The sequence below is a fragment of the Mytilus trossulus genome, chromosome 3, assembly GCF_036588685.1.
Source record: "Mytilus trossulus isolate FHL-02 chromosome 3, PNRI_Mtr1.1.1.hap1, whole genome shotgun sequence".
Classification (NCBI taxonomy): domain Eukaryota; kingdom Metazoa; phylum Mollusca; class Bivalvia; order Mytilida; family Mytilidae; genus Mytilus; species Mytilus trossulus.
In genome coordinates, this window is record NC_086375.1 from 2,996,494 (window position 1) to 3,019,482 (window position 22,989).

At 32.2% G+C, this 22,989-nt stretch overlaps 1 protein-coding gene across 1 annotated transcript; it reads left to right on the plus strand.

The window, feature by feature from the left end:
* Window positions 1-7,237: 7,237 nt before the first annotated feature.
* Window positions 7,238-22,052, plus strand: LOC134709881 (reticulon-4 receptor-like 2). The gene is made up of 8 exons (XM_063570010.1): window positions 7,238-7,326; window positions 8,112-8,282; window positions 13,318-13,389; window positions 15,685-15,756; window positions 18,420-18,491; window positions 20,608-20,679; window positions 21,267-21,338; window positions 21,977-22,052. The coding sequence occupies exons 1-8, from the start codon at window positions 7,238-7,240 to the stop codon at window positions 22,050-22,052; spliced, it is 696 nt and encodes a 231-aa protein (XP_063426080.1).
* The last annotated feature ends 937 nt before the right edge of the window (window positions 22,053-22,989 follow it).

Consider the following 22,989-nt stretch of genomic DNA (forward strand, 5'->3'; position numbering starts at 1 on the left):
AGTTAAACTCCTATAATCACTGTCCATTTGCTATCTTTCGTCCCTCTTTTATTGCTACACATATTTCTAAAGTGTACAAACGCTATTTTATGGGAATTTTTTTTTATATTTAATATAAACAATCAAATGAATTTTTTGGATTTAATAATCACCTTCAAATTTGTAATACGCGTCTTTATTGGAATTGAATACGTTTCTTCAGTTTAAAGGTCAGACGTTTAGAAATTTAACTGATTAAATACGGTGAACTATTTATTCATTGTAATACAATTACATAGCGGTACGGTCATTTAACCTGAATTTATTTCACAACAGGGCAATTTCTTTAAAGTTTTTAATATTTATTTTCTAAAATTCAAATGTAAACAAGAATAGATTCAACTTTAAACTATAAGGTTTTTACAATATATTGGAGTATTTTCTATATTTGACAAACTTATAAATACCTATATTGTAACTTTGTGTATTTGTTTATAATCCTGGTACCTTTGATAACTATTTACACCACTGGGTCGATGCCACTGCTGGTTGACGTTTCGTCTCCGAGGGTATCACCAGCCAAGAAGTCAGCACTTCGGTGTTGACATGAATATCAATTATTTGATCATTTTTATAAATTTCCTGTATACAAAACTTTGAATTTATCGAAAAACTAAGTATTTTCTTATCCCAGGAATAGATTACCTTAGCCGTATTTGGCACTACTTTTTGGAATTTTGGATCCTCAATGCTCTTCAACTTTGTACTTGTTTGGCTTTATAACGATTTTGATATGAGCGTCACTGATCAGTCTTATGTAGAAGAAACGCGCGTCTGGCGTACTAAATTATAATTCTGGTACCTTTGATAACTATTTGCAATAAAAGGATCGACATCCTTAATCAACAACAAAATTATATGGGTTGTAGAACTATATATTGTTCTTTGAAAATTTCCCGTAAAAATTTAATTATTCTTCATATTTGCAATATCTAGATCTGAAAACATTTTTTTTAGTTTTTTAGTTGAATAGGTTTTGAAAATTATGCAAGAATATTATATTGACTCCTTAATATTTGGAGTATTTTCCTTATATTTTATTCTGTTTAGAGCTGTCTCTTTGGTAATCAAATCACTTATCATTATTCAAAATTGACACGAGTATTTGATTAATATTTTCTTTTGTCAGAAAGACGCCTTGTTGGCAATTAAACCACTTTTCATTATTTAAAATTGACAAGAGTATTTGATTAATATTTATTTCTGTTAGAAAGACGCCTTGTTGGCAATTAAACCACTTATCATTATGTATAGACATAGTCGTAAATGACCCTACCTTTTTATACATAGCCTGTACCTGTGATAATGAATAATGTTGTCATCTTGGAAATTTTACACAATCTTTAAAAAGTTACTACCGGTAAATTGTGACAAAATGTGAGAATGACCAAACTGATATCGTTTTATATGAACTTGATACTTCGAAAATCCAAAACGAATAAAGAAAAACTGTCTCCTCTTTCCGTAGAAACTTTCTAATGAAAGACTTTTACAAATTATGCGCGTCAGATGCGCTGTTCCTGATTGACAGTCATCAGGAACGCTCAAACAATTGTTTTGAAATCCAGAGATGTATAAATAGTACTCGGAGGAAACGTTAGGGGCCATATGACCAAAAGGAAGACAAAATGAATAGCAAAATCGTTTTAGATAAACATGCATGAGGGAGTTTGAATCTAAGTTTCTATACATTTTTCTTGATTTGTCAACATTGAATCAAATGACATTCTTATTCTTATTTTTGATAAACTACTATTCAATCGGCAATATTTGTAATTAATTGTTTGTAATGTCGTGTTGATAATTGAAGCAACTTGATTTTAATGGCTAAATGTCGCACCATGGTATAATTAGTTTTCAAAGTAACGCGCCTGATAATTTGATACGCAAGAATTGACTATGAGTAATTTCTAACAGGATCATAATCTGATCAAATATTTTAAAACATGTTCTGAAAATTACACTCTACATAAATATTTAACAAAAAAACCCAGATTAAAACTAATGCTGACGAGACCTTTAATTTTCAAAAAGTTACATTTGAGTTTTTCGGAAATGAATTCTATTTTGACCTACTCAAGAAATGTATAAAAAGTTCAGTTTTGAATACTTGTTTTCAGTCAGCGTAAAATAACATAGAGTGTCTAACAACTATTGACTGGAACAGAAAAGATAACATTGACTGCAATTTAAGGTAATTATATTATTTGTTTAATCAATTATTTACCTCAATCTATAATTTTGTAGAAATATTTGGATATCTCAAATTATGGAATACTGCTTTTGTTTTATCTAAACAAAAAACTGCACAAGTGGAAATGTGTATTTTGATTTTAAATTGTTTCCATATATAACCACATTTTATTATGCAAAATAGGTAAAACTGTACGATGGACGAGTGTAATTACAAAATTAAAAAATTAAAGTCTGTCCTAAATTCAGGTAGTTCAGAGCCAATGACAAATAATAAAAAAAACTCAAGTAGCTATGCATGTTATAATTGCCACTCAGCAATGATCAGCATCAATTAACGATAATTATTGCAATCATCATCAATATACTGAGACATATTTTTTTTTACTTTGGTAGCCATACTAGAGTGGGTGAATAGCATTACTGTTTTTTTTTTAACCGCATATCTCCGTTGCCATGGAGGAAATGGAATTTTGATTGTTAAAAGTAATCAGTGACATAAAGAATAGCCAATGGAAATGTCACAAAATCGGATCATGTTGTTTGATAAGCCAATCAAATTAATGCATTGATCGTACCACTTTTTTCGTATTACACTCTGCGAAGTGTGAAACGAAAAATATTTTCACGCGGGGAATAAATAAGAGGCCACAACCATAAGCGAAGGGAGAATAAATTTCACCAAACGTTTGTACAGAAATGCACATTTTTGTATAAGCTAATACATTGAATTGATAATGATATCCATTACCCCAGCCAAAATCCAAGATGGAATATACAAAAACGAAGAAAAAATATGCAGAACAACACGAGTTGGTATAAAACCAGGTTCAATCCACCATTTTCTACATTTGAAAATGCCTGTACCAAGTCAGGAATATGGTAGTTCTTGCTCATTCGTTTTTGATGTGTTTTGTCATTTGATTTTGCCATGTGATTATGGACTTTCCGATCTGATTTTCCTCTGAGCTCAGTATTTTTGTGATTTGCCTTTTTGGTATAAGAAAGTAAGGACCTAAAACATGAGCCTGTAACTACGACCATTCTTTAAACGATGGATATTGTCTCTTTTTGCGTTGTTATCTACTTCAACTTTATCTTCTATAAAAGTGTTTTTCCTGTATGATAATTATTGTATTTGCTGTCATTTATTTTATGGTCAGTCCACTAATAGACAATAAAAGGAAGAGAGTTGCGCTTTTAAAAGAAAACAAGATTTCGCCAGTTGCTAAAATGTACTTTTTTCAATATTTGTTATCGTTTTAAAAATGCATATATCGTGAACAATATTTTCACTGATAAAGATTGCAATTTGGAAACAACACTAGATAAACATTTGCTATAATTGTTACCTCCAGAACTGTAATACACGTCATTAATTTTATTTTAACAGTCAGATTTTTTTTGAATTTGAGTGATGGGTTATGATTTACTATTCAAAAATTGTAAGAAAAATAAATCAAAGAGCGGTATTGTCATTACCGTCAATTTATTTCACAACAGGGTAATTTATAAAAAAAAATAATATATTTTTCATCTAAAATAATATTAGATTAAACTGTAAACTCCAAGGTTTTAACACTATTTTGGTGCATTTTCTAACATTTGACAAAATAATTACTGCCTTTATTGAAATTTCAACACTAAAATAATATGGGTTGCAGAACTATATACTGTTCCTATAAAACCATACAAGTACAAAGGTTACAGAGAAGTTAAAATATACATCCTCGAAAAACAATTTATTCATTTTGATAAGAGACATCCTTCGAAGAAAAAATTCAAACACATATAAAACTTAAGATATTCTGCAACATCTAGCACTCAAACCATTTTTATTTAAATAACAAAATATACATTTATGGTATAAAGAACGAGAATAGTATATTGATGTTTTAGTTTTGAATACAAAAGTAGTTTTAAACACTAGGTTTACTTTACTTTGTTAGACAGATGTCTCATTGAAAATCATTATTTGTATACAAGTAGTCGTAAATGGCCTAATCTATTTACATCTGGACCTAGCTCAGTGAAGACCCGTCTTAATTGAATTTAATTGATAAATTCAACAACACTTACGGTTATCTTGATGATATTTTTTTCGTTTAATAATCAATCTACCATTACTGCAGAAATTGACTCAAACGAACTTACTTTAAATACATCAAATGTAAACGGTAAAAACTTTCCTTTCCTTAATTTTGATATTAAAGTTTTACATTGGAAACTCTACACTATAATTTACGACAAAAGGGGCGTTTTTTCGTTCGAATTCCCTATGGTAAAATTTCGCTTTTTCTTCGGCACAATCTTATATATATCACATATCATTCGCTATGCATGTGTCTGCTGTGACGTTTGGGATTTGAATGAACGTTATCTATGTATTACAAGTAAATTAGTAAGTGAGGAATTAACTTTTTTGAACGGGATAGTACATCATTTTTTTTACGCAGATGTTGTTTACCGGTAAATTTATCGATCCTTTAAATAAACTTATTCTAAATTGTTACCAATTCAAGACTGTAAATATGTCTTTGAATATGTTTTGTATTGGTATTATTATTGATTTTGACATCGGATAATTTAAAATCGAACTAAATAATACTTTCATATACACATGCACATTCATGGATATTTAACTGGGCTTTTAACTAGGTATCAGCAACCGCGAGTATTTTCAGAGCTGTACAACGTGTTTTTGTTGTGGGGATGTGTACGTATCCACGTCCACTCGGTATTTTTTGTTAGATGTTTTCTATTTGTTTCCATCTGATGAGTTAAGCCTTTTTCAAATGTTTTTTATATCTTTTTCTTATGTTGTACTGTTACACCACTGTCCCTGGTTATGAGGATTAAGGTTGGCGCCTTCAAACTAATTTAACCCCGTCACATTCTGTATGTACCTGCCTGTAATTATGTGATTGTCGTTTGTTGCTGTGTATCATATTTGTTTTTCGTTCATCATTTTGTACTTAAATTAGGCCGTTAGTTTTCTTGTTTGAATTGAAGTATATTTCATTATTTGTCATTTCGGTACCTACTTTAGCTGACTTTGCAATATGGCCTATGCTCATTTTTGAAGGCCATACGATGACCTGGTTTTGATTTCTTGTTGTGAGTTGTCTCATTGGCTATCAAACCACATCTTCTTATTTTTATATTGTCTTCTTGGCTGTTAAACTCAAAATATATAAAAAAAAAAACTGCTACCAGTATATTGTGACAGGACGTAATAATGTCGAAGCTGATGTTATTTTATTTAGTTTTACGAGTTCATAACCTCGCGAATTAGAGGATTTGATCTGGGGAAAGGGGAACTGAAATATTTGGGTTAATAGTAGAATTGGCCGAAATAATCTTTCACTATCTGTTATTGTTAAAATTCGTACCCACATGCATAGTATTTCCACTTTTAAAGATTGAAAAATGAAATACTTATATTTGGAAACTATTTTGATCTGGGCGTCACGGATGAGTCTTATAAACCCGAGATTGAGTCTGGCGTACTAAATTATAATCCTGGTACCTTTGGTAAATATTAACACCACTTGGTTGATGCCACTGTTGGTGGACGTTTCGTCCCCGAGTGTATCGCCAGCCCAGTAGTCAGCACTTTGGTGTTGACATGAATATCAATAAAGTGGTCATTATTAAAAATTTCCTGTAAAAAACATTTTTCGAAAAACTAAGGATTTTCTTATCCAAGGAACAGATTACCTTAGTCGTATTTTGTTGGAATTTGTGTCCTCACTGATCTTCAATTTTGTACTTGTTTGGCTTTATATCTATTTTAATCTGAGCGTCACGGATAAGTTGAAGGAAGACGAAAAGCACGTCTGGTGTACTAAATTATAATCCTGGAACCTTGGATAACTATTTAAGATTCACTTGTAGCTATAGGGTCTTTCATAAACATATTTTGGCATGATGCGGGTTAGGCTCTTTCCATGTATGAAGTGATGGTATGACACTTAATCCCTAACGAGAGGGTTTGTGCTTTATAATCTTTCAATCAATTTAATTGAGATCTTGTAGTTGGCATGCCAGGAACTGTTAGAAGTCCTCTGTTACTCGTCGTCGTTTTGGATAGGATTCCTATTCTGATATCGGACTTGGACTTCTTTTGAACTGAGTCTCATTGTCAAATTGCGATGCGTTAGTTTTTTCTTCATTTGCTAATTGTAATGGAGGATTGTTGAGATCTAAAAAAAAAACATGTTAACCTAGCTCATTTTTGCACCTGTTATGAGCCTCTGGCATTTGTTAGTTTTTTGTGATTTTGAATTTCTTCAATGTATTTCGGAGTTGAGTAGGACGTTCATTATTACTAAACTTGTTTATATATTTGTTAAGGGGCCACCTGAAAGACGCCTCCATGTGCGGCATTGTCTCGGTAATTGAAGACCCACTGGTCGCCTCCTGCTGTTAATCGCACTTTGGTAGGGTTATTGTCTCTTTGATACATTCCTAATATTCATTTCCAATTATATTACCAATGCATGAACTCGATATATATATCAAAATATCGCATGCAATTTGTCTTGACGTGAGGAACAGATAGCGTGCACGTGCAATTGGCTTTTTGTTGGTCTGTTGATTTTCAATCGTAGGTTAAAAATTATGTGTAGCTCCGTTAACCTGTTTAAGAAAGATTTGATTGTGTATCGAATCAGTCAGTAATCGGTTCAGTTTGTTTTAATTTTGATGGGGACATTTTTTTCCCATAAATAGCTGAAAACAATCGTAGCCCTAACTCTAGCTAAGCTTGAATTTCACGTGAGTACGAATGCTTCACGTAGCAGAAGTTGTAAAACAGGAACAGTTGCTGCGAATATAGATCTGTCCTTAACAGCTTCAATTTCATTTTTCGACAAATATCCTGTTGAATTCCTACAGACCGGTCCAATGCAGCACATAAATTCTCAAGATTCAATAATTACACTTATCATTTTTGAGAATCATTTGGGGCACCATCATACCCTTGTTAGTCAAAGGATAAAGCATGCAAACCAATAGTTTAGATGCCTTGCTTGCCAACTTTGTTTGGTTGCTTGCTCAGACATTGACACCTCAATTAAATGCGGAGGTGGAGTAAAACATATAAAAAAGAAGATGTGGTATGATTGCCAATGAGACAACTATCCACAAAAGACCAAAATGACACAAACATTATTAACTATAGGTCACCGTACGGCCTTCAACAATGAGCAAAGCCCATACCGCATAGTCAGCTATAAAAGGCCCCGATAAGACAATGTAAAACAATTCAAACGAGAATTTTACTATACATAAAAGTTTGATTGGTCAATGAATATCAAAATTGTTTCAAATATAATCAGATAATAGTCAATGCCCAATCAACTCTTTTTATATAGTATGTTACTTCGCCTAGCCTCGCCATTGAATTGTCAATCTTATTCACAATGCCTGAGCAAACTGCCAAATAAAGTTTTCAAGCAAGGTATTTGCAATCTTTGTTTTCATGATTTATTATTTTAACTGTAATGCTAAAAACGTCCTACTAAATTTGGCGGGAGGACGCTAGCGAAGGGTAAAAAATGAATATACGAAAATTGTAAATACTTTTCATAGAGCAGAATTTACATATTCAATGGTGAAAAACAGGCAAATTTCTTCGAAATTAAACGAGTTCAATAACTCCAACACCACAACAGTAACAAACAAAAAATGTCAACAGCTATAGGACATAGATGTTTTAGACAATATTGTCCTGGATAAATAAATTTTCTATCTCGTGAATAAGATTTAGAGCCACCATATTGCGATGTAAGTTTAACGAGTGTTTATATATAAATTTATATAATTTGATTTTATTAAAAAAAAAAAGTGTTTCACATTGTTTGTTTATCTTGTAGTTGTATTCATCAGACAATGAACCAAACAATTCTTTTGTTTATGTGCATTGTTTTAAAAAGCACAGTTTTTGGGTGTCCTTCAGTGTGTATTTGTAATGGAACAACGGTCATTTGCACAGATAAAAATTTAACAACAGTACCGTCTGGAATTCCAACCTTAACAACTAATCTGTGAGTATTTGAAATAAGGTTATATCCGTTACGTGTTTCACTGCTAAATATAGGCTTCCCGAGAAAAAAACTTCGGATTGAAATTACATGTCGAGTTCTGGATAAAGCGAGTCAGATTGATCCGTCTGTGACTCAAACAAAACTTTACTATAATCAGTATTTGATTGCACTTCACATCGGTTATTCAAAACAGAACATATTATCAGTATATAAGTTGAACATCACTGACACGTATGTTACTTGTTTTTTTACATTTAAAAAAAATCTTTTTTTAATATAAACGTCGATTTGCTATGTTCACACTTTATTGACATATCAAATGGAACTTAATGCTACTATAAACAAGTGAGAGATTTATCTAGCTATAAAACCAGCAGTTTTTTTATCCTCAATTTTCTACATAAAAAACTGCCTGTACCAAGGTAGGAATATGGCAGTTGCTTTTAATACGTCTTATGTGTTTGAGCTTTTAATTTTGGTATTTGATTCGGGACTTCCTGTTTTGAAATTTCACAAATTACAGTATGTTTGTGCTTTTACGCGTCAAACACAAACGTTCAAATTTAAATGGCAACACTTTTTATTTGAACTTACCATATTATACTAGCCCACAAAAGAAACGTTACCTAGATATTTTATAAAAAAATAATTATTTCACTTCCCAACAATATCATTATGACCCCGCAACTAAGTTTTCGTTGCCTTATAGGTTTACCCTCGTCCAAAATTCAGAAATTCAGAAATTCCGTTATTCAGAAATTCCGTCATTCCGTCATTCCGCAACAAACCATTATATGATCAAGTATGTTGTGTTTCTCTTTATTATTTGTTGCCAAAATTAAGGGTTTAGAACTTTGAAAATTGTAATACTGACTTTTATATATTGGGCTTAGTTTTAGTATGTGAAATAACCATGATGAGATACAGGTCAAGTTTAATTTTGTTCCGCTTCGCTAATTTTGGCCGAAATTACGGGCTTTGGATTTTGATAAATTGAAAATCACAGTTATACAGACTTTTTTCTATAGACCTTCTCATTTTGAGCTGAGTTTTGTTAACAGTTCTTTGGAGCTGAGTTTTGTTAACAGTTATATAGACTTTTGTCTATAGGCCTCCATATTTTAAGCTAGGTTTTGTTTTAACAGTTAATTTATATATATATGAACATATCAATGTGAGACTACCATCATGTTTGTGTCAACATGTGTTACTGAAATTGCAGATTTTTCATCTTTTTGAGAGGGGGCCATTCGTATCGCTATGACACATCTAGTTTTATTTTTGTATTTTATGGAACAATAACATCAAAGCATACCAATGCATAATTAATTTGCATGAGATTTAACACTTATGTAGCATATATTTACAATTAACCGCAGTTGTTGACATTAAGGTGGTTTATAATTTTTTTTTAATTTTATAATCCTGGTACCTTTGATTACTATTTACAATTAAGTCTCATTTTAAAAATTGTCAAAATTAACATGTATTGTATTATTGGCCTTTGTGAGTACTTACCGACAGCATATCAATATTCCGCAATATATTTCGAGAAGCTAACATTAAGGAGGTTTGCTACTCAGTATCAAAATAACAAGCTTCTCATAACACTAGTTTACATAGATATGGGATTTAAGAATCCAAAAGAGAAAAACAAAATATATAGGTCAATGCGTTTGTTTTCAAGATATTAGCCACTAAAAAGGCGGGCAAATGTTCTCTTGATTTTTCAGATCTATATCATTGACAAGTTTAATGACTCAAAAACTATTAAAAAATAACATGGGTTATATAAGACTTGTACAAATGGCTTATATTTATACATGTAAAAGATTTATAAAAAGAAAAAAAAGTGTGTGTTTTTGGGACGGGGTGGGGTAAAGTCAATGGTCATTTTTAAGGCATTCAAATGGATAAAACCAGAGGATTCTGAAAATCTGCCAAAAATGCCAAAACATGACAAGCAAACATCTTTAAATGCGAATGACAGCGCTTAGTTACCTGTTAAAGTCATAAAAAAACTGAAATTAAATAAAAATATGCATATGTTTTTTATAACTATATGGATAGTTTTCATTATACAACTTATGTACATATAATTTTTTAGGAGTTTAATTCTTTAATTTGTCCACATTTAGAAGAAGTTTATTTATTTTTAATTGCTTGCTTCCAGGAAGCAATTCGCCGACATATTTTCCGTATGCATAGTGACCCGAGCGTAAATCTCCCTCGGAAAAATCCGGTGACCACAATACGCATGGATCTGTCATTGAAATAAACAAATATCTGATTATGCATGATAAACACGTGCTCATTACACATGCTTTTTGTGATTTGTTTACTATAAGGTGACATTCGGTAAAACTAGGCTTCAAAACACGACATTTAATGAGCCATATTTTTAAATCATAACAAACAGAGAGAAAAAAAATTGACGATTATATGATATATTTGCGAAAATAATAATAAAATCGTGCACAGAGGACTAAGTTTATGATGTATGCATGCATTAGTTCAATAATTGGACACATATAATTTTTCACCACTCACTCGTTTCATATGACTTTAAACAATTGTTTCGTCTATGAGTTATTAATCTTAGAGAAAACCAACATATCACGAATATTTTGTGAGGTTGCTCAAGCTATCTTTACATTCATTATTTCAAAAAATCAATTTTACTTCTTCATTTGAGAGCAAAAACAAATCGCTGTATCTTTTGATAGATAAATAGGAGTCATGTTAATAATTCAACAGCTCATTTAAGCATTAAGTGCTTTTTAATTAATGTATATTGCATTATTGGCTTGTATTTTTACTTATGAATAGGTGATGAAATTTGAAACAATTTTACTTTTTAAGGTAGTTTAGGGGTATAGAATTAAAAAAAAGACCGAATTCTTAAGATATTTAAGAGCTTTAAGCTCCCACCCAGACTTTATAAACTGTCATCAGTGTCCTAGCAGAAAGTTGACGAACCTGGGGTATGTCAAAGATCGTCTCGGTTTTTTTTCTAAAAATGTTCATCGAAAGGTACCAAGACTTTGTTGATAAATATTCCGTATCAAGAAAGTGTTATTATATTGTTTTTTTCATTTTTATTTGTTCTATTATTAATATTACTTTTACTGTTGGATTGTTTTCTATGATATCCATTAAACGTGGCTCGGTGCTTATACATCCCGTCCATGTGCTTGTATTAATATTCATTTTTCTGGTCTGTTTTATATGTTTCTTTGAAAATTGTAACACGATGATGACAGCTGTAACCATATTTTGACGTTTTTATTTATTATGTCGGTAAAGTTCACGCATCATTGTAAATAAAACGGAATTTGATGAGACTGTCGAACAAAGCGAGAGGTTTAGCGCTATAAATACCTGTTTTTTTCCAAAATTTTCTACATTTGAAAATGTCTGTACCTAGTCAGGAATATGGCAATTGTTTTGTATTCGTTTCTGATGTGTTTTGACATGAGATGATGGACTTTCCGATTTGATTTTCCTGTGAGTTCAGTATTGTTTTGATTTTTAAAAAAAATATAATATAAAAAGTATGCGATACGTGCTATTTTTCAAGCTACGAGTCGTTCCAAACTGGTAAAATTAGCTTATAGTGTTCATATAGATACACAGTTTTGCGCATAAAAAGAAATCTGTGAGACAAAATTGTTTACATTAAAAATGAGAAGATTGGTTATATCAAATGATGAAGGAAAATAAAAGGGAGAAAAATGGTGTCACCGAACTTGTTTTCTTGCTAATAAAATATGATAATTTCCCTGTATGTCCAGTATTAATTTTGTACTAAAGAGTTATCTCCGCTTAAATGGCTTATTTAGGAAAAAAAAGCACAATTATTTGGTATTTTTTAAAATCATTTTCGATAATGCAATGAATAAATAAGTTTTTTTATATAAATAAACAGTGTTACTGTAAATTATAAATCTTGTCTCCAAATTTGCAGATTTAGGCAAAGAACTAGACCGATTACTTACTGTTATGGTACAATACACGATTGTGGTAAAGCCATGAACTACCGCAATCATCTAGATCCAATTCAATCTCCAGTCTGTTCTCAGTCATTACTGAACGAACGTGCTGGTCAGCTCTCCCTTACCCGCTATCTACGATAAGAGGTTACTTAAAAGAAGGATCAACGACACACTACTGTCGATGACAGAAACCAACCAAACGCTGTATAGAGTCAGAATATTATATGCATAACCGCGTAACCCGCGTCAGCATACACTCCAAAACCCATTTAGCATAGGGGAGTGTTATGCAGACTGACGTCCTGGAGATAAATACTAGGTGTATGATGATGGACCTCCATTTCACTATCTCGTGACTTTGGTCCTGATTAATCTTCTTGTCATCGTTAATATTTCGTTCGAGACTCATCTACGAGTACTCGTGATTATGGTTAGCGGGCTGCCCAGCTGACCAATCTGACCATGAATGCAGCCGTTGTGGAGCATCGACTGTAAAGAAACACCAAAATAGTAAAAAAAACAAAACAACTCAACAACATCAAGAGGATGACCTACAGGAATGGCGTCTTCCACCTGTTCCTGGCCCATTGAGAACATATTTAAACGCTCACCAAACGCCTTCGGGTACCGAGCCGATCTTGCAAGGACTTTAAAGCCAGTCAAGGTTGTTAAACACTTCCCTCGTCAACTATCTTAATAAAGAAACCAAACAGATGTATCAGCATAGGTGTCTAATATATATCAAGAATATATATTTCTATATGTTTTATATTCAAACCAACCCATAAATATCGATTGAAACAGTCCGAAAACAAACGTACTCGATTGTAGCAGAGATTCATTGAAATATCATTGGAAATTAAAGATTTTATACTGGAAAAAATAATTAATTATTGCATTATTAAAAGTAACTTGTATGCAAAGAGCTTTATTTCAGTTTAAGACGAAATTGACATACTAGTATAACTATGTTAATCTGTTTGTATTGATGATTTTGACAAATGTGATGTCGCAGTATATTTTTAAGTGTGATGTTGCAGGTATCTGGACAACAATCAGTTAACATCGATAAATGGAACGGCATTCCAAGGCTTAAAATCTCTTCTTTCTTTGTAAGTACAGTATACAAAACTATTTGCTAATTTGAATACATATTATATCTCTTATCACGTCCTGGTTATTTTGTTTGCATCGTAATCAATTTGTTAGAGGTAATTTTTGTCATAAAACACACATACACATATGTATGCACCTTTTCACGTTATATATTGATTGCGATTAATTAACTATCAATTTATATTTTTATATGAACACAAACGGCATGGTTTTAAATAAAATGAATATTATCTCTCTACAGGAATATAACATTATACATTTGATTCTTACTCTTACTAGAACCTGATTCTTTAATTTATTTTTAAGTAGATTATAGTGTTTCCTTGTTGGTAGATGATATTATCGGACATTTGTACATTTTCCCTTTGATCTTACTGTCTAAGATTTTTTAAGATCATTAGCAGGACTTGATACTCGCAAATATTAGACAATGAGGTCATGTTCCAGTACAGCAACGTCGCTTGTTCAAATCCATCCGCATCAAAAGAGGGACGAAAGATACCAAAGGGACAGTCAATCTTATAAATCTAAAACAAACTGACAAAGTCATGGCTAAAAATGAAAAAGACAAACAATATTATACATGACTCAACATAGAAAACTAAAGAATTCACAACACGAACCCCACCAAAAACTACGGGTGATCTCAGGTGCACCGGAAGGGTAAGCAGATCCTGCTCCACATGTGGCACCCGTCGTGTTGCTTATGAGATAACACATCCGGTAAATAGTATAATTCGGTAGGTCACATTCATGCAAAGGAAGGGGGTTGTAACTTACGACGTAAGGAACATATCCGATATAATTTTTGAAATTACGGTTATTCCATAACGGTCAACAAACTCGTGATGGCCTCCGTAAAATTTACGAAGGGATGATTTCAGCTTCACCATTTGGAACTCTTGGTTTAATAGCTTCCTTGTAAGCAGCAACCCTCTATCAAGAAAATCATGATAGGAAATGCAAGCACTGGATTATCGTATCAATTGGAAGATATATACCACATATGCAGGTGCTGCTGGAATGTTGCTACTTAGAAACGGAAAGTTCACAATTGGAAAGCTGAAATAATCTCTTTTGTCGTAAAGTTTTGTGTTCCATCGACCCTTATTGTCAATTTCTAGATGTAAGTCAAGATATGGAGCCGACTTCAATTTATCAATGAAATGCACGCGACTTCATTGCTACAACAGAAAAACGATCCAAACGTTTTGTACGCGTAAAAGTAGTTTTACGAATTTCCATTTTACCTTATATTCCCATCAACAAATATATACAATTAATTTCATATTGCCGATAAATAGAATAATTGCATTTAATTTTTTGATACTGACATCATCAGCTCGAATAGCAGCTTGTCCTAACTTGATATTCTTGCAAGTAAAGTCAGTATAAAAAAAAATGCTATTATTCTGTACTTATTTTCATATTGATATTGATATTTATAACAGTGAACTTTAATTTGATTCTGTATGGGTAGGTATTGCTTTAGCTAAATGCGTGATACCCCAGCATTATAAAACATTGCACTCTGTGATAGCATGAATGATGTACCAAGTCAAAATGTAAAAAGGTTGACTATGAATTCAAGCACTACAAATATTTGATATTCGAGATCAAAACGGATTATTTCGTGCATGTTCTTTTAACCATGTGTGTACTAACATGCCCAACACGACGGTTGGCACATGTGGAGCAGGTCTTGCTTACATTTCCAGATCACATAAGAACACCTCATGTTTTGGTGTGGTTCGTGTTGCTCAGTCTTAGTTTTATATATTGTTTTTAGATTACAGTTGCTGGTCATATGGAATTTTTTCATGGTATTTCCGACTTTCATATTTCTCGCTTCTTTTTGAAAACCGTTATTGTAGTTGATAGTACATGTATTATATAGTATATAATAATACCGTGCTAGTAAAGACTTTCTAAATAGAGTCCAATTTAAATAAAATATAAATACAAGGGTATGCAAAATGAACACAACTCTAAAAATCATTTCAATTTTCGTTCGAATTGCACCTATCAAACAAACTTAACCAAGAAAAATTAAAGCCGGAAAACCGATATACGAATGCATAGTATAGAATAAATACCATTTAACATAAACAATGAACAATAGACAAAACATTTGCATAGATAACTGTCAGTGCAAATGTAATAATATATCTACAGATAAATTGAACCCAATTTGCAATAATGGCCTTTTATTTTGTGAACGGTTGATTTCTATATAATTATGATGACAAATGTAATGCCGCATTTGCTTTTAATTTGTTTTCAATTTCCAGGAAACTCAACAAAAATCTGTTGGCATCGCTAGATGAAAATGTATTCCATGACTTGACGGCACTTCAAGACTTGTAAGTAAAACTATGTAACACAAATAAAATTTGATCTTGAACCTTTCTCATACAAAATAAAAATTAAAAAAAGAATTTACATTGTGTTTCAGCAGATATATTGATAAATGATGGTGATTATTTCAATTGTGAAGGATAAATATTAAAATCAAGTGCCATATACGTCGTAACTACAATCCCCTTCCCTTTCATGAATTTGACCTACCGAATTAGACTATTTACCGGATTTGTAATCACATAAGCAACACGACGGGTGCCGCATGTGGAGCAGGATCTGCTTACCCTTCCGGAGCACCTGAGATCACCCCTAGTTTTTGGTGGGGTTCGTGTTGTTTATTCTTTAGTTTTCTATGTTGTGTCATGTGTACTATTGTTTTTCTGTTTGTCTTTTTCATTTTTAGCCATGGCGTTGTCAGTTTGTTTTAGATTTACGAGTTTGACTGTCCCTTTGGTGTCTTTCGTCCCTCTTTCACTTAAAACTCTTAGTAAAATTTCCCACCAAACTAAATTGACTTAGATACATTTAATAATGCAAAAAAAAACATGTTTACTTTTATTAAAAAATAAATAATACGGGAGCTTAAAATTTTTAATCATTTAAATAACGGAAGACGGTTTCTATTTTGTAAATAATAAGTCATTTGAGCAGGATAGACATACGTCTTGTTCAATTGAAAATAAAACAGTGGACTAACAAGCTAATGTAGTCCATGTACACTTATGTCGACCTAAGGCTTATAATATATTTAGACAATTGAATGTGTTTAACGCGGACCAGTTTTTTTAATTGCATTTTAAGTCATATGAAACTTCAAATTAAAACAAATTATGCATATGTTTTTTTATAACAACATGGATAGTTGTCATCATTACACATATGTATATATACCTTTTTCTGAAGAAAATTATTCACTTTGTTCATATTTAGAAGAAGCTTGCTTTTATTAAATTGCATGCTTACAGGAAGCAACTCGTCGACATATTTTCCGTATTCAAAGTGACCTTAGCCTGACCCCTCTCGTAAAATCTGGTGATGGCAATACGCATGGATTTGTCATTCAAATAAACTATTATCTGATTGTATAAAAAAAGAATATGTGGTATGATTGCCAACGAGACAACTATCTACAAAAGACCAAAATGCAGAGACATTAACAACTATAGGTCACCGTACGGCCTTCAACAATGAGCAAAGGCCATATCAACAAATGGAAGTTTTTAACGACCTTGACTGGCTATACAGCCCTCACATAGTCAGCATTTTATATACGTGCTCAATATCCATGCTTACTGTTGATTGTTTATTATAAGGTGACAATCAGTAAACTACCTCTTTAAAACACGACAATTATTGAGCGGCCATATTTTCAATTTATGACAGACCGAGAGAAAAAAATGCCGATTATACGATATGTTTACGTAAAAAATGGTTAAATCGTGCACAGAAGACTAAGATTATGATATATCAAGAATTGGATTAACATTATTTTTCAACAGTCACTTGTTTCATTGCTTCACACTTGTTGTGCTGACATGAATTGTCATTGATATGGTTTATAAATTTAATATTTACAAAATTTAGAATTTTTTAAATACTACGTCAGGCATAGATTACTACTTTATCTGTATTTTGCAACACTTTTAGGAATGTTGGTCCTCAATCAATGCTCTTCAACTTCGTACTTTTTTTGGCTTTTTTACTTTTTTGGATTCGAGCGTCAATGATGAGTCTTTTGTAGACAAAACGTGCGTCTGGCGAACATATACAAAATATTATCCTGGTATCTATGATGAGTTTATTCATATGAATTTAAGAAGTAATTGCCATCAATATTGTCTGTTGATATACTTCCCAATTAACATTTGTTTGTACACCATGGTATCAACTTAGGTGTTGAAAACTTTAAAATAGATAGAATATAAAAAGGAGATGTGTTATGATTGCCAATGAGACAACTATCCACAAAAGACCAAAATGACAAAAACATTAACAACTATAGGTCACCGTACAACAATGAACAAAACCCATACCGATATTGGTTTTAGATTCAAACCAAGCAATAACTTTTAGGTAAAATAGTTCTAGAGCAAAAGCACTTGCAGTATAAAACAGAACATCCAAGGACATTTTTGTTTATATATCTGATTGTTTTTATCAGATGATTAAGATAATAACATATCGTTGGCTGCTGTATCAATATTTTTGACACTTATACTTGGTATGTCTGTTTGTTTTGTTCACACATGTGACATTGTATACGACTGTCAAACAAGGGCGAGGTTTAGCTAGATGAAAAAACAAGAATCCATAATTTTCTAAATAAGAAAATGCCTGTACAAAGTCAGGAATATGGCAGTTGTTGTCCATTCGATTGATGTGTTTGAGCTTTTAATTTTGCCATTGGATTATAGACTTTCTGTTAGGAATTTTTATTCGGAGTCAGTATTAGATTTTTGTCATTTTTTGTGTTACATTACATAAATGATAAATGACTAAGTATTGTATTGTGCAAATCTATAAGTGCATATAACATAAGATATGTAAATAGTGTTCATTGAATTCACTCAATTTAAGAAATTGTCCTATAACTATGTAAATCTGTTTGTATTGATTATTATGACAAATGTGATGTCGTATTACATTTTTAAGTGTGATGTTTCAGGTATTTGGACGAAAATCAGTTAACATCGTTAAATGGGACACCTTTCCAAGGCCTAACATCTCTTATTTCTTTGTAAGTAAACTAATTTTTCAAAACTCATTGCCACCATACGTTGCCATATTGCCGTTTGCATTATATCTTATATCTTTTACCCCAATCTGGTAATTGTACATCAAAATATCAATTTTGTAAACGTTCTTTGTTCTGTCTTCGGGCTTATATCAAATAATCATATATTTATTTTGACCATTCCTCGTAATCTAACAATTTTGACTTGGTTTCAATGTTAAACTTTTTTAAAGAATAAAAGATAATAGATTTGACATTGAAAAAACAGTTATGTTCATGAGCTACACATTGTTCTACACTGCGACTTTAAAACGGATTGATATGTATCAAAGCAATTTTCATGACACCAACCGTGATGTCTTAAAAGAGGGACGACAGATACCAAAGGGGCAGTCAAACTCATAAATCTAAAACAAACTGACAACGCTATGGCTAAAAATGAAAAAGACAAACAGAAAGACAGAAAAACAATAGTACACATGACACAACATAGTAAACTAAAGAATAAACAACAAGAACCACACCAAAAACTAGGGGTGATCACAGGTGCTCCGGAAGGGTAAGCAGATCCTGCTCCACTTAAGTTACGAATACATTGGCAAATCGAACATACATGGGTTTCGCTCTTCTCTTTCATTCATATTTAGGGTGTTTAACTATTGAGTTCGAATTACTTCGAATTGTACATATAATATTGATACAAAATTTCCGGGTTAGGTCTTATAATTTTTTTGATAACGGGTTACTGCTCACAATAAAGTTATTAAACACAGAGTTCCAAATAGTTAAGTTGAACACATCTATTTGTAAATTTTACGGACGCCATCACGAGTTGGTTGACAGTTATACAATATACGTTTCACAGATGAAACCGGATATGTTCCTTTTGTGGTAACTACAACTGTTCCAAACCTACTGAATATGATCAGTAGCCGAATTTGTTATAACATAAACAACACGACGGGTGCCACATGTGGAGCAGAATCTTCTAACCTTTCTGAGATCAAACCCAGTTTTGTTAAATGCGTGTTGGTTAGTCTCTAGTTTCCTATATTGTGTCTTGAGTACTATTTTTTATCTGTCCGTCTGACTAGTTTAATTATGGTGTTGGGATATTAATTTCAATCTATAAGTTTGAATGTCCTGCGGGTATCTTTTGATAATCTTTAGTATTTTGTCGTCTGTGTTAAGGCAATTATCCAACGGTACAGAAAATATGTGTAAATTGGAAACGATAAAAAAAAACCGTTAACGTCGAGTCCAAATGTAATATATAAAAAAGAAGATGTGATATGATTGCCAATGAGACAACTATCCACAAAAAAACAAAATGACACAAACATTAATAACTATGGGTCAACGTACGGCCTTCAACAATGAGCAAAGCCATACCGCAAAGTCAGCTATAAAAGGCCCCGATAAGACAATGTAAAACAATTCAACCGAGAAAACTAACGGCCTTTCTTGTGTATACAACTGAGTAACAGGCTCCTGACTTTGGACAGGCACATACATAAATAATGTGGCGGGGTTAAACATTTAAGCGGGATCCAACCCCTCCCCCTAACCTTGGACAGTGGCATAACAGTACAACATAAGAACGAACTATAAAAATCAGTTGAAAAAGGCTTAACTCATCAGATAGACTAAACTTACAAGTGGACGTGGCCGGGTACTTATACATCCCGAGATAAAAAGACACAATGAACAGATCTGAGAGTACTCGCAGTTATCTGACTGCTAGTTCAAAGCCACTTACAACTAATGAAACAAATCATGTCTCTAAGACTAAACAATCAATCCGTACACATCCAACATACAATGAATTTAGTGTAAAGAAGTCATAGACAGACTGCTAAAACATGACCTTGTGAAATGCCAAGTTACAGGTATCGATAGAATGTAGAACCGTGAAAATGTATGATCTTCCAAAAAAGAAATGTTACGATCCAAACAGATTGTATAGATAACTGTAAGTACATAATTATGTTATAAGTTAATAAAAGATGTACTAAATTTTCGATGTTTTGGGTTTTTTTTTCATTGTGAATCTGTTTTTTTTCTAAAGTTAAATGTAATGAGGCACTTGCTTTCAATTTGTTAGGTTTTTTTTCTTCAGAAAACTTCAAAAAAACTACTTGGTAATGCTAGATGAAAATGTATTTGAAGATTTGACGGCGCTGCAACACTTGTAAGTAGATTTACTAAACAAGAAGAACATTGTTACAACCGCATGCTGTTGGTCTACCGGTTCATAATTTGTTCTCCATTGATTCCTTTTTCTCATGTCAACATACAAAAATGTTAATTTCATTTCCGTTCTTTAGGAAACGAGACACAACATGTCTAAAGAAAAGAACAATAGAATTCTGGTGGGGTTGTTGTTAGACAGATTTTTCAATGTTGTGTTTTGTGAACTAGTATTTCCTGTTTGTATTTTCCTCTTATAGCCATAGTGTTATCGGTTTGTTTTCGATCTGATAGTTTAAATGTCTGTCTGCCTATTTTTAAAACTGTCTGTGAATAAACACACTTGCAGTGTTATAGATGACATTCAAGGACGTATCGTTGCCGCTAAATTATTTAATGCATACATGATAAATAACTTATTGGTATTTTTTTGTAATACACAAATCTGTAAGTAAATACCATGTATAACGTATGATAACTTGTGTCATCAATAAATTATACTAACATAAGTAGCGTGCATATGACTGTGTAAATCTGTTTGATGACCATGACTAATGTTGTAGTGTATTTCAAATTGTTATATTTCAGGGTGCTGAACAATAATCAGTTAACATCGATAAGTGGGACAGTCTTCCAAGGACTCAAGGCTCTTCTTTACCTGTGAGAAAATAAACGGGTTGAACCTTGTTTTGTGGCTAGCCAAACCTCCGAGTTTTATGCAATGTTTAATATATCGTTGAAATAATACCATTACATGACGAGTACCAAGTACAAACAGATGCACATACAGAGAAATACATAAATAATAAGTTCATTCTGATTTGTTAACTACAGAATAACAAAGAATAACTAAAATACTTCAGGACAGTACACAGAAAGAGCTTTATAGAATTAATAATTGTAAAACGAAAGGATCGACGCCACAAAAAAGTAATGTCACATGTAGACGACATACACGTACAATACATACAAAAGTTGTATACATAATTACCATTTCACTGAAACAGAGAAACAAAAGATACCATAGGGACAGTCATTGGATTATGGACTTTCTGTTAGGAATTTTTATTCGGAGTCAGTATTATATTTTCGTCATTTTTTGTGTTACACTACATAAATGATAAATAACTAAGTATTGTATTGTGCAAATCTATAAGTGCATATAACATAAGATATGTAAATAGTGTTCATTGAATTCACTCAATTTAAGAAATTGTCCTATAACTATGTAAATCTGTTTGTATTGATTATTATGACAAATGTGATGTCGTATTACATTTTTAAGTGTGATGTTTCAGGTATTTGGACGAAAATCAGTTAACATCGTTAAATGGGACACCTTTCCAAGGCCTAACATCTCTTATTATTTTGTAAGTAAACTAATTTTTCAAAACTCATTGCCAACATACGTTGCCATATTGCCGTTTGCATTATATCTTATATCTTTTACCCCAATCTGGTAATTGTACATCAAAATATCAATTTGGTAAACGTTCTTTGTTCTGTCTTCGGGCTTATATCAAATAATCATATATTTATTTTGACCATTCCTCGTAATCTAACAATTTTGACTTGGTTTCAATGTTTAACTTTTTTACAGAATAAAATATAATAGATTTGACATTGAAAAAACAGTTATGTTCATAAATAAAGGCAACAGTAGTATACCGCTTTTCAAAACTCATAAATCCATGGACAAAAAACAAAATCGGGGTAACAAACTAAAACCAAGGGAAACGCATTAAATATAAGAGGAGAACAACGACACAAAACCGAAACGCAACAAGCAAAAGACAAAACACCACGAGAATAACAAATATAACATCAAAACCAAATACATGAATTTGGGATAGACAAGTACCGTGCCACGTCTTATCTCAATATCTCAAAAATAAGAGAAAACACAAACGACTCAATGTTAAAATGCAACACACACAGAAACGAACAATATTATAACAATGGCCATCTTCCTGACTTGGTACAGGACACTTTTAAAGGGGAATAAAAGTGGTGGGTTGAACCTGGTTTTATGGCATGCCAAGCCTCGCACTTTAATGGCAAAGTTAAATATAACATTGAAATGACAACATAATATTACAGGACTACAATACAAATAAAAAGGAGAACATATTAGACAAAGAAAAGCATGATTAATAGATAACAAAAAGCATCAGGTTTAAAATTCAATACGCCAAAAACGCGTCTTGTCCACACAAGACTCACCAGTGACGCCCAGATATAAAAGATCGAAAGTGAAAAAAGTACAAAGTTGTACAGCACTGAAGATCAAAAGTTGAAAAGGTTTTGCCAA